At 40.7% G+C, this 12,834-nt stretch overlaps 1 protein-coding gene and 1 pseudogene across 1 annotated transcript; one reads left to right on the top strand and one right to left on the bottom strand.

Annotated features, from left to right (window-relative positions):
* Nucleotides 1–1,964: 1,964 nt before the first annotated feature.
* LOC137938165 (plasma membrane ATPase 4-like) lies at nucleotides 1,965–5,658 on the bottom strand. Its single transcript, XM_068783152.1, has 10 exons — nucleotides 5,605–5,658; nucleotides 5,292–5,510; nucleotides 4,750–5,202; nucleotides 4,224–4,670; nucleotides 4,015–4,137; nucleotides 2,994–3,923; nucleotides 2,715–2,888; nucleotides 2,421–2,603; nucleotides 2,157–2,338; nucleotides 1,965–2,061 (listed from the first exon to the last, which is right to left on the bottom strand). The coding sequence occupies exons 1-10, from the start codon at nucleotides 5,656–5,658 to the stop codon at nucleotides 1,965–1,967; spliced, it is 2,862 nt and encodes a 953-aa protein (XP_068639253.1).
* Nucleotides 5,659–6,342: 684 nt separating this feature from the next.
* On the top strand, nucleotides 6,343–10,120 carry LOC137938473 (cell differentiation protein rcd1-like; annotated as a pseudogene).
* The last annotated feature ends 2,714 nt before the right edge of the window (nucleotides 10,121–12,834 follow it).

Here is a 12,834-nt window from a genome sequence, read left to right as displayed (position 1 = left end):
CTAACTATGCTATGATTTGCATAGTTTTGATGAAAAAAAAAAAAATTCAAATCAATACCTCTAGATGTGCATGAAGAGCTGATTTTAACATGCATGGAAGAAAAAGACACAATTTGAACATAAAAAGTACCCTTTTATAGGAATACAATTTGAACTTTATCTCAAGAGGTAACACACGAACTTTAGAGTTGTAGTAGCATTTATCAACTTAGGTGCTTCACTTGGTATAGCAACCATAAGATGTCTTCTCATGCATCCAAATTTTCAATAAGAGCATTCAATTAAGGCCCTAGAACCCCCTGCTTTGATACCATATTAAATTCTAGGGTATTGACATGTAGAAGGCATAGTTAGGTGAAAAGAAAGAGAAGGAAGAAAGAAGAGGTGAAGGAAGGAAGACTGATAGCTTAAGGTTGAGAAGAAGGTTGCACGTGGGAGAGAGAGAGAGAGAGAGAGAGAGAGAGAGAGAGCTCCAAAAGAGAAAAATTTCCCCCTTCAAGCATATGGTCAAGCTCTCTCACGTTGCTTTTGCTTAATTACAATGTCAACTCAATAAGGTAATGTGAGCTTCCAGTCTTACAAGAACACTAAGAATTTTGAAAAAAATAATAAAAAAATAAAATATTAAGGTTGTCTCTTTACTTGGTGTTGTACATGGCCTAAAAAATATCATAAATTTCTAAAGGCTATCAGAAATTAAAAATGACTTTGCATAGGTGTCCCATATTTGTGCCTAAGTGCAGAATATTATTTGCATTAACTACCTCCATGCTATTTATCAATCAACTGATTACCAAAGTATCTTCCTTTAGCCACTTTTTGTAGTCGGCATATTCCTCATAGTTGTGGGAGGAGGTACAGTGAGGTAGTCATCGAAATCACGGTTATCAAAAACCTTTTACAAACTAAGCCCAAGAGAGGTAATTTGGAACTTGGTTGAGAGGAACAATAGCGATCCTTAAGAAATATGTTTTAACTTACCAAACTCTAAGGAGGAATTTGTAAAGATTATGCCATATTGAATAGAAAAGACTCCAAAGATTGATTTCTAAGTTAAGAACAAGAAGGGCACAAGGAATGTAGCAGCCTTCACTTAACTAGAAAAAGAAAAAACAATTGAAGACTCGTCTGGGTACCGGTATGAAACTAGGGAGAATACCAAAATATCCAAAGCATCCAGAATTTTCATTCAAGAGATAGTAGTTGACTCAAACCCTAACTTAGTGTTTTATGAGGAACTAGTGAAAAAACAAGCCAAACAAGAGAGACTTAAGGCTGTAATTCAAAAGGAAATTTCATTTCGAATCAAAGGCAATAAGGCCAGGTTTCAACAACTTGAAAAAATCACCAGAGTATGCATGCCACTTGGGTTTTAATGTGCATGCAAACAAACTCGCACAAAAACATAAAAAGAAACAAACAGGCAAGGGATGCTCTAAGGTAGAACAAAGAGAAACAAAAAAACCTATCTTTTTAGATGAAGATACACGCTATTCTTGTCCAACCACCGAAGCTCCTTGTAGCACTCATATCGCCTTCCATGCAACCAATGAAAGCTTTGAGCAGCTAAAATTTATAGCCCCGAACCCCTGCTCTGATACCATGTAAATTATAGAGCTTTATCCATATAATTTAGTGTTTAGACAAAGAATAACGAGAGAGAAGAAGGTAGAAGAAGATGATGATGAAAGTTGATGAGAGTGTGAGAAGTTAGGGGAGAAGAAGAGAGAGACTAAGCAAGAAGAGAAAATGAGGAGAAGGGAGAGCCTTAATCCAAATGCTTGCTTAATTGATTTTTTTCATGATAAATGACGACTGTTCACTTGCTATACAACTTCAGCATGGATAACAAACACAGGCTTATTTATTGCAACTTGCTAATTACAAAGAATAGACTGAGAAAGAACAAAAAAAAAAAAAAAAGGAGAAGTCATCTCTTTCTGATCTCTTCTTCTCTTCCACTCTTAAACTGTGTAATGTTGCTGGATAGTCTCAATGTCCAGTCCCTTCAACTTCACCACTGATTCTACGTGCCCCTTGAGTGTGTGAAGCTCCCTCAGCCTGAAAGACATTGTCACAGAATCAGTTTTTTTGCCTCAAAAAAGAAAAAGTTCTGAGAGAAGGATTTTCATTTTGTTTATCGTCTCGATCTGTACCTGGCAACCTCGGCACGTCTTTTAGCTTGCTCGGCAATCTCAGATAGTTCTCTGTAACTGTTCTTGTCGCTGAAAAGGTCGCTAGTGCTGGCTGGCTGCAGCCCATGGAGTGTCCTTTGTGCCAATGCCCATTGAGCCTCCCTCTCTTCCCTTCCATAATCTTTCTTGGTTGTGAACGCCGTCTGTTAATCACCATTAGAGATGCCCAGTCAGTTTCAGTTGTTATTCTATGGTGTGTAGCAGAACTTTTTATGACTCGAGTACCTTGTTCTGAAGGAGATTATCCCAGGCCTTGCCGCTGAGTCCGAATCGGATGATGAACTTGAGGATGTCAAGGGGAATGTAGGTGACGATGGTGTAGAGCCAGATAACCCCAGCCCATCCCCAGCCAATGCCTTTCATCTTGGCGAACTCCCAATCGGCATAAACCGCAATCAAAGTTGCAACCTAGGAGATCAAATAAGTCACCACAATCCATATCTGATCAGTTTCTGAATTTCGTTTTTAATCGATTCTTATGGAATGATCGATGAACAAATGAACGAAATTGCCTCTTACCAGTTGCGCTACAAAGAAGGCACCGACGAGAAGGAAGCCAGGTCGTTCAATGAATGACCAGCTCCGTGATCGAGTGACGAAGATCAGTGCCTGGCTGATGATACTCACTTGAAGATACAAAATTGCCATTAACTCGTATGTGCTGCCCTTCAGTGACCTCACTCCGAATGTATTCTGCATCCAATTCCCAAAACATGTAAGAATTTCTTTACTTCAGTTTGATGATCAATTTTCCGTGCCATCGTTGAAGAAAGAAATTGAGATAATCTGGATTTTTACAGTGAAGAAGTCAGAATCATGGGCAAGCCAGAAGAAGACGACAGTCATTATAGCCTGGTAAGTGCCGAGGATGATTCCAGTAGCAAAAATTTCGTTGAGTTTCCAGGAATCAGGGATGGGGGATGGCTTAACCCTGTCCTTGGAGATCGTCATGATGGTTCCGTCGTTGAGGATGGCAATGATGAGCACCATGAAGGGCGAGAAATCGAACTTCCAGATGAGGGCAATAAGCATGAAACCCAACACGATCCTAATGGTGATGGATACGGCGTAGATGGTATAGTTCTTCATCCTCTGGAAGATGGCCCTGCTGGTAAGGACTGCGCTCACGATGACGCTCAGCCCAGGTTCAGTTAAGACGATGTCTGAAGCGCCCCTGGCAGCATCAGTGGCGTCGTCGACAGCAATACCGATATCCGCTCGCTTCAAGGCGGGGGCGTCGTTCACTCCATCCCCAGTCATACCGCAGATGTGCTTACGCTCTTGCAACTTTTTCACGATCTCGTACTTGTGCTCCGGGAAGACTCCGGCGAACCCATCAGCCTTCTCGATGAGTTCTTCGACGGGGATGGTAGCGATGGACTCGTCCTTGCTTTGGCCGAGGAGAGAGGACGAAGGGTACATGTTGGTGCCCATGCCAAGGCGGCGTCCAGTTTCCTTTGCGATGGCCAGTTGGTCACCGGTGATCATTTTCACATTGACGCCGAGGTTCAAAGCCCTGCGGATGGTCTCTGCACTGTCATGTCTTGGAGGATCGAACAGAGGCAAGAGAGCGACGAATTGCCATGGCGTTCCTGCACTCTCTTTGTTTGCTTCCGGCACCGTTTGCCTGGCCAGCCCCAGTGCCCTCAGTCCCCTCTCTGCAAATTTATCAATGATTGCATGGATCTTCTTCTCCGCCTCGCCCCTGAGGTTGCATAATTCAACAATCTGGTAGGAGAACGAATTAGTATTTTTTTTATTTTTATTTTTCATCCAATCATCAAATGCTAGCGAAAGAAGCAGCAAGATCTTTGATCACCTGTTCAGGTGCTCCTTTGCTAACACGATGCCAGGTACCATCGGGGGTAATGTAGGTAATAGCAGTGCGCTTCTCGACGGGGTTGAATGGAAGAAAATGAACTTCTTGAATTCCTGCTCTGGCCTGCAATGGTGGAATGAGGATCAACCCATGAGGAATGATCATCAGAGAACAATGTAATGTTAAAAGCTTATTTTTAGTCTTTTTACCTCCTTAGGATCCGCTAGCATTCCGACAATGGAAGTATCGATGGCATCTTGGTTCTCCACTCTGGATGCTCTCGCTGACAAAAGAACTGCCTCGTCCGTGTCTACATCCTTGACAAACAACTCGATGATGCTCTTATCCACAGTGAGCTTGTTGAGAGTGAGGGTCCCCGTCTTGTCGCTGCATAAGACGTCCATGCCAGCCATCTCCTCGATGGCCGTCATCCTCTTAGTAATGGCTCCCTGCTCCGATAGTCTGTGCGACCCAATAGCCATGGTAACTGATAGCACAGTGGGCATGGCAATGGGGATTCCACCAATGAGCAGCACCAACAAGTTGTCAATTCCATCCCTGTATTTTCTGTGTTGGATCGGATACATGACGATGATCTCAACCAGCATGCCAAAAGCTATCGAACAAATGCAGAAGTTGCCGATTGCCGTAAGCACCTGTAATAACCCAAGATCAAATCCATTAAATCTTCGTTCCATGGATTGAAGGAAGCTTGCATTGCATATTTATATACACCTTCTGGAAATGTCCGACTTGATTAGTGCTGTCGACAAGGTGGGCAGCCTTGCCGAAGAAGGTGTGCACACCGGTGGCAATGACGATGGCCTCTATTTCACCTTGTTTGCAGGTGGAACCGGAGAAAACCTCGTCGCCGGGATGTCTGGTTACCGGAAGGGACTCGCCGGTGAGTGCGGATTGGTCGATCTTGAGGGGATCCCCCTGGAGCAGTCGACAATCAGCAGGAACAATGTCGCCTAGTTTTATGCTGATAATGTCACCTGGGACCAGAATAGCAGCTTCTTGCTCTCCCCACCGCCCGTCGCGGAGGACCTTAGTCTTGGGAGCCAGACCGGCCATGAGAGCTGCCGCAGCGTTGCCTGCGTTGTTCTCTTCAATGAAGCTGATGGTGGAGTTGATGATCAACAGGACGACAATACCAACAAAATCTGGGAAATCCGGTGGTTTGCCCTGCATTTGAAGCGACATTAGTTTCAATTGCACAAACTAAATAAAAGAAAGTAGCAAGAGCTAAAAGAAACTGAGAGAAAAAAAACTACCCCTCCATTGGCCAAACCAATCGCCATTATAGCAGCGATCTCCATGACCCATGAGAGAGGGTTCCACATGAAGCCCAGAAACTTGAGCAATTTGCTCTCCTTTTTCTCCTCAAGCTTATTGGGGCCAAAAATTTGGATCCTTTGCTCCCCTTCGTCCATGGTCAGACCTTGTTTGGTGCATTTTAGTTGCTCGAATACTTCCTCCACCGGAATCTTCTCCTGTGACAGACGCACCAAACACCAGAACCATATCAGTCAAACTCCGGAAATTTCCAGAAACGAGAAGGAGATATTGGAATGAAATCCTTCTTACAAGGTCGACATTCTCATTCTTGATCTCTTCCAAGCTCATTTGTAATGAAGACATCTTCAACAAATTACTGGAAACTATAAACAAAAACTATACAGAAAGAGTCGGCGGTCTTCACAAGCCTATAAACATGACTAAGCGTCAATTATTTCCCTCTTTGCACCTTTTCGGACCTCCAGTCGCAGATTAAAGCAGAATGCAGAAGACGGGCATGACCGGGAGGAGGTAGCTCCCTTTAATAAGGCCGACAAGGTGAATGCCCTCCTATTTCCAGAGATGGCCGGGCTTTTCTCTAGGGCGAGTTGGTTACGCGCTTGTGGCCGCGGAGTATCAGTGTCCTCTCTTCTTCCTCGGCTTTCAATCCGTGTCTCCCTCCTGAGCTGTGCCTATTGTTGGAAACGACCTTCTTTCTGAAAATTAACTGCGCAGATTTGTCGTTGCTGGTGGGAGATCCCTCATCAACCATATGTCAGCTGCTCACAGTGATATGATTGCGAGATTCAGTTCAGGTTTTGAAACAAGCTCTGGGTTGTCACGGGGCCAATTTGATTAGTTTATATCGATGGATTTAAAATAACAAATGTAAGTGACTCCGTTATCTTGAGTTTATTAGTTGGAAAAGATATTTACTATGTTGGCTAGTTATTTTTGGATGGGCGTTAGACCCAATTTAACATGGTATCACGGCAGGCAAATAACCAGGAGTGTTAAGGAATAGTCCCACATAGATTAGTGAGCGAAATGCCGAATGATGTATTGCCCAAGACATTTTGTCGTATGACTCGACGGGTCAACTCACAACTAGGGGTGAATCAACTCGTATTGGTAAGACACTTAAGTCAGGTGGATAGATGGAATTGCCGAGAGACCAACTTTGAATTTTGAATAACTTGACCTAATTTAGATTTTTTGGCTTGAGTTAGTATTAAGAAATAATCCCACATGGATTAGTGAGTTGCTCTGATTTCTAAGATCTGCTATATATGAATTCAGAAAACACCGAATGGTGTATTGTCAATGACATGTTGGGGTATAAGACATTTTGTTGTATGACTCGATGAGTCAACTCACAACCTGGGGTGAATCAACGTGATTTGTATGACACTCAAGTCAGGTAGAGGGATGGAATCGCCCCACTCTGAATTTGGGTAACTTGACCTGACTCAGATTTTTGAGCCCGAGTCAACCACCCTGGACTTAAACAAGACGACAATTATTTTGATCTAGGATTTGATGAAATGAAAACAACATCAAACCTCTTAATAAAATAAGTTAATATTGGCACTCACACGAATTGAATGACTTTTGCTAAAAGACCAATCATTGTCTCTCCGCGTTTAAAAGGCGGATCTTGGCGTGGCCCACTTTAATGGCGCGTGTAGATATTTGTCCCAACAAGGAATTGAACAAGCGTCCGCGAGTACAATCTGTCACTCTTGTATTTAACCGCTTTCCCAGTTCTCCCTCCAAAACGGTGGAACCCTTTGAATTGAACTGCCTGCGCTCTCTGTTCCTCCAGGAAAAACTTCCGAAAGAAACGAAAAAAATTAAAAATGTACGGAGTAAGGAAAGAGGAAAACGAAATGGCGGTGATCGAAGAAGCACCGAGGAAGAAAGAAGAGCAGTGGGAAGAACGATCTCTTAATCTCCTGGATGATTCCATAATCGATCAAGGTCCGCCTCTGTAATCTGTTTTTTCCATTCAATTGATCGTTTGGTCTCTTTTCTTTCTGAGTTTCCTTAATAGGACTATTTTGTCAGAGTTTTCGGCATTTAAGGAACGTAAAAGAGGAGTTAGGAAGCACAAAATGAGATGGATGGCGAAGCCGATGGCGATACCGGAAGTGATTCTGGAGCTTCAAGATATGAATTTCAGAGAAGCAGCACTGCGAGCTCTCAGCAATTTTCTACTCGAGGTTTCTTTTTCGTTTTCTTTATTTTTCGGTTTTTTTTCTTCGTTGACTCGTCTATGTGTTTTTATTTTGAATACTTCCTTGCTGCTTCACTCTAGTTTATGATTGATGTTATTTCGTAGATCTAGTTTGCTTGTTCTCAATTGAGGTTATTAATTTTGCAATTTATTTGTTTAACTTTCTCTGTTGAGGTCGTTAGGAAATTTCGGCGTGTTCTTGGAAGATGTATGATTCACATTGCTTACACTTGGAACCTCTGGCCTCTGTTTTTCCTTTTTTGCTTACGACGTCCTTTATTGATTTAATTTAGCTTTCCCTTCTTTTTTTTTCTTTTTTTGAGACCGATATGAATTTTCGCTGATTTGATTTTTTCCTTATTTTGTACTTTTGAACTTTATCAAGGCTGCATTCTAATTTAGTTTTTCTGTGGCAGTGTTCCATTGTTCAGTTACTTGAAATTGGCTGTCCATTATTTGTCCGTGCTGATAAACAGTTCCTAGTTCAACACTTGGTAGTGTTGTTTTGAATTAGTTAGGTTACTTTTCCTAGTTGCTCTTGGACTTGTCATACTACTCTCTGATGATAATTTTACATTAGGTTATGCAATATTTAGGATTTCAGATTCATTATTTTTTTACCAACAATTATAACCAAATTTCCTTTTGGATCGATTAAACATCTTATGTGGACTTCCACTTTAAGTCAGTTCGAAAGGTTGCTCTTCGTCCTCATTCTATTTCATCCTATTAAAGTTTCTATTGGGACATCAATGGTTCATCAGATTGCGTAGGTTTTGACCCGTTTGCACCTTATTTATTGGTGTCAGAAAAGGGAAGAAGATGCTGAGAACTACAACAAAGCTGGATTCTTGCTATTCAATTCTTGTGGGACAATGACGATATTGTTACAGGTCCCTCTGTATGCTTCATCTGTTTTAATCAGCATAAATGCGATACCGTTGGAATGAATTGCTTTCTTATAATTGTATTGGAACAGGAGGTTGTCTCATTTTACGGGAAGATGATCGATGGAAGTCTTAACGCAAGATCTTCTAAGCGACTGGCCAATGTTCTCACCCTTCTCCAGGTATACTTCCTCACTCTTAATCTGGTGTTTTTTATTTTTCCCTGCGGCATCCGCTTTTTATGTTCATGAGGTTTTCTAAAACTTGCAGACAATTGCAGCCAACAGTGAAATAAAGCAGAAATTCGTACATAGTAAGATCCCATGTTCTCCAATTTTTATATACTACTTGCCTTTCAAGAATGTGATAACTTTTTAATGTTCAAGCTTGATTCTTAAATGCACATTAACCAGCTCAATATTTCTTTTTCCTAAAATACAGCTGGTGTTCTAAACTTCTTGATACCTTTAATAATGTTCAAAAGCCAAGAAGAGACATTCAAGAATGTGCAAGCAATCTCTCTTTCGGTGCTTGGAATTCTATGCCAGGTGCTTGCAATTTGATTCTGCTTTTGTAATCTGTAACTCATGCTACCATATGGAAATTCTACTAAAATTTCTTATTATTATTATTATTATTATTTTTTGAAGGCTCGGGAGCCTCAAATTATTCATTGGGTCACTGAGAATGACGTAGTTGATGCGTGTTTGTTTGCAATACAATTTGGGAATGAATTATCGAAAGTGGTATGACTGCTGCCTGCTTTCTTTTCTTTGACCTCGTGATACAGAGAAATTTGTCATGTAGTCCAAAACTTCACAAAAATTGATCTCTTCTAGGTTGCAATGCATATCCTTGAAGCAGTTCTCCAGGACATGATAGGGTTGCATTACATCTTTCATTGTATGCATGACAGATTACTCCTAGATTTATTGCAAACATTGAAAGATCTGGTATGTGTCGTTGGCTCTGAAGCTATTCCGAGATTACTTTATGTTGCAGCCTCAAATTATGTAAGTTCGTTTTCTCTTCAACTGTTTCATTATTTAGGTCACTCTTCTGGCTGTACACCAAGATTTGTCTCCTCGTCTCCTTTTCCACATAATCAGGTGCTACATTCTTTTCTGTATTGATCCTAGGTAATATCCTCATCCTAAAGAAATTTCATCCTAAAGAAATTTCTCATCTCATTAGGATTGATATAACTAGAGACCAACATTTTCTTATTCGTTTACAGGGGAATTGGGCTTCTGGCGGAATTTCTTCCTGATGCTTTAATTGATGGTTCATTCACTGAGCTCACAAAGGTATGCTATTTTGAGCACCGTGACACTGAGCACGCGCAGATGTCTTTCAGTTCAGATTCTTGACCTCGGAAAACTTGCAGGAGTTCCCTATTATCAAGAAGCTACATAATCAACTCCTTGTGAACATTGGCAGAAAACACGAGATTTCTCCTATATCCAAATGCTACAATTTTGTCCACAATCCAGTGGAAGAAACAACAATCTTGTCGAACCTCCAGCATCCCATTTTCAACCTTACCTCTGCTATGACGACTCCGCAGTGGGTCTCTGCTTTTTGTCAACCATACCATACAACATGTTACCAGCATTTCCTGCAACCCCATCCGATTGGAGAAGTGAGTGCTATCCTTAAGACTCCACCAGGGAGACGGAGTTCTCCTGTATGGGGCTGGTAAGATTTTTTTTCACAGACCGTAGATAACTGGGTTCTTAACATTTCACTTGTAAGTGGTAGCCGGTCTTTCATTTTCTACTATGCACTTGTCTGATAATTGAAAATGTAGACTAAAAGGTATACAGATATAATAGTTACTGTGTTGGGAATCTTTCCTTCCACGGTAAATTGAAATCTGGGTACTTGGTGGAGACTTTAAAAGAATGTGTTCGTACCCCTCCAGATGCTTGATTTGAACCAGTCGCCCAGTGATTAGGCTCATTCACATTTCCTCAGTAATTACCTGATTGGAGGAAACAAAGACCAAGTATGAACTCATCTTTAAGATTTTTTTTTACTGTACCTATGTAATCGGTTTAGATCCTAATTAAGCAAGTTTTATGTGAATAGGAAATATGTAAGAATCAATTAAGAAGCAATTTTTTTTTAACAGAATTAGGTTCTACAGTAGAAATATTCATGTAGACAATTGATAACTCATAAGTTACTAGACCCACTCCCTCCCAATTAATTGCTCTTTTTATACTTCCTTAAAATAGAAGCTATTTACGCCTTCTAATCAGCTATTTAGATTTCCCAACTAAGAACATTCCTAGTTAACCTAGAGTTAAAGATAGAAAAAAAAAAGGGCGGGGGGGGGGGGGGGGGGGGGAGGGGGGAGGGAACATCCTGATAACCACAAGTTTTCTTAGTTACGACTAGAGGGAAGATGGATATTTTATTACCAATTTCATTTATTCTAGATATCTGTTCCATGTGAAATAGGGAAAGATTTTCCATTATACCATTTGCCTATTTTTTTACTAGTCATTTTTGTGCTAAGCATTCCCATTGGCACAGACGCAGCTTTATCGGAATGTGTCCTTTTTGTAACAAATAGTGAGGTAAGGTTTGACTATAACTAGTATATACAAAATTGCAACTACGAGATCATCCGCCAAATTAGCAAGTAATCGGGTATGGAGTAGTCATTACTCCTACCCATTTCATTTAACAAAATGGTAGAGAATAAACAGGTTAAATTATTCAAAATCTCAATTGAATGTGGATTTTATTTTTTATCTGTTTATAAACGAACTAAACAAACAAGTAATCCAGTAAAAATTTGACATCCTAGATATTCTTAACATATTTATGTTAGAAATATTTGAAGACCAAGAAGAAGTCTTCTCTTTCATTAGGGGCAACCATGTGAATTGAATGAGATCAGGTGTGTGAGGTACTGACGTCTAAGAGACAACAGGGAGAGATGTCTTTACGAAGGAGTTGAGGGAAGAGAAACCCTGCCTCTAAAAGGCAATGAATGAGTGATTGGAGTGAAGTTGATGTGCATCTGAAGCTCGCTTTTCCCCATCCTTCTTTCACCAAAACGAAGCTCTTTGGGCAGATACTCTCAGACAGACATACCCTCTCTTCCTTCCTCTCAGAATTTATTGCCTGTCACCAGAAAGCAGAAAACTGTCACTTTTGCCCTCGTTTGAAGTTTGCTTCTTCTTGAAAAACTAGCTCAAAACCACTGCCAGACCGATTCCGTTAGAGTTACAGACCGAGTCTGTTTCCCATATATCTCTTCTCAGACTAACCTTTTGAAGACCAAGTGAGTCGGCCGGTTCGCGAGTCAGATAAGCAGAGGAGTCAGTGGAGGGCAATCAGGTAAATAAAAAGGAAAAGAAGGATGAGTGGCAGGCCAGGACAATGTGACGTTTAATCGGGAGATGACGTCCCATCTGGCTGACTCTGACGCTCTCTCGGCGCTTAATCATCTCTTCCTATTTTCACTGTCTAAGTGGTAGGGAACAAGGGCTCCCCTCAACCCCCTCTTTTACCACATTGACCCTATTACCACCCCTTTTTTAAGAAAAGGGCTATCATGCCCCTGACACACTCACCCAACTCTCCCACGCACCAATCCTGACTAGCCGTCGGGGTGAAACGAGGCTTAGACTCTACCCAGTTTGAACTTGGAATGAAAATTCTTATTTTTCTTTTTAAAATAGAGAATAAATCTCCTAATTAATGTACATTGAAGTGATGTATATATCTATATATTTCATTTTGGGAGCCAAAACTCTGCATATTTTTCAATCATAGGTGACTCAGATGAATGGAAAACCCTAATTCTCTTTTATACTGAAATTTTAAAAACCTTGAGATGTTTCTCTGGAGTCTGAAGTAGTTACAAACTAGGATCATCAAAGGTGATGGACATCCCTCGCATATTTAAACTTTAAAACTAGTTATTTCGAGTAGTATAGAAGGTACATATATGGAATTGTCATACATGAAACATCATATTATTCGGGAAAAAGCAAATAGGAAATATATCTGATTCATCTTCTCGACTACAACTATACAAGTATGGCATGCATATCAAGTTATTGATTAAGCTTGAAGGTTTTAGTGAAGAAGGTAGCTTTGTTACTCTTGTAGTCCATCAGCAAAGGTTAGAAACCATTCTTGGATCAATTTATTTGAAACAACTACTCTAGTAAAACTTTCAACTGCATCATTCAGTTATTCAGACACTTACACACACAAATGGCAACCTAAAAAACTGTCAATGAAGCTTCTATATTGTGGTCCTTTTCATCCTATATGTAGTTAGAACCATGCTGTAGTCCTTTACTGGTTTATTGGAATGAACAAAGACAAGGAAGCATGTGCATGGATTAATATGTCAACATAAGACAATATTCTTGACATTGTTTTTTTTTT

Source organism: Aristolochia californica, unplaced genomic scaffold, assembly GCF_029961685.1.
Source record: "Aristolochia californica isolate CCGP_79_NKW_82.1479 unplaced genomic scaffold, dmAriCali1.0.hap1 SCAF_8, whole genome shotgun sequence".
NCBI classification, from domain to species: Eukaryota; Viridiplantae; Streptophyta; class Magnoliopsida; order Piperales; family Aristolochiaceae; genus Aristolochia; species Aristolochia californica.
This window is presented reverse-complemented; position numbering and strand designations above follow the sequence as displayed.

Coding starts and splice junctions, on each gene's coding strand:
- LOC137938165 (XM_068783152.1), bottom strand. CDS start 5,658: ATGTCTTCATTACAAATGAGCTTGGAAGAGATCAAGAATGAGAATGTC. Junction 5,203..5,291: donor TTGGTTTGGCCAATGGAGGG/GTAGTTTTTTTT, acceptor CTTCAAATGCAG/GGCAAACCACCGGATTTCCC. Junction 2,062..2,156: donor AGACGTGCCGAGGTTGCCAG/GTACAGATCGAG, acceptor AATGTCTTTCAG/GCTGAGGGAGCTTCACACAC.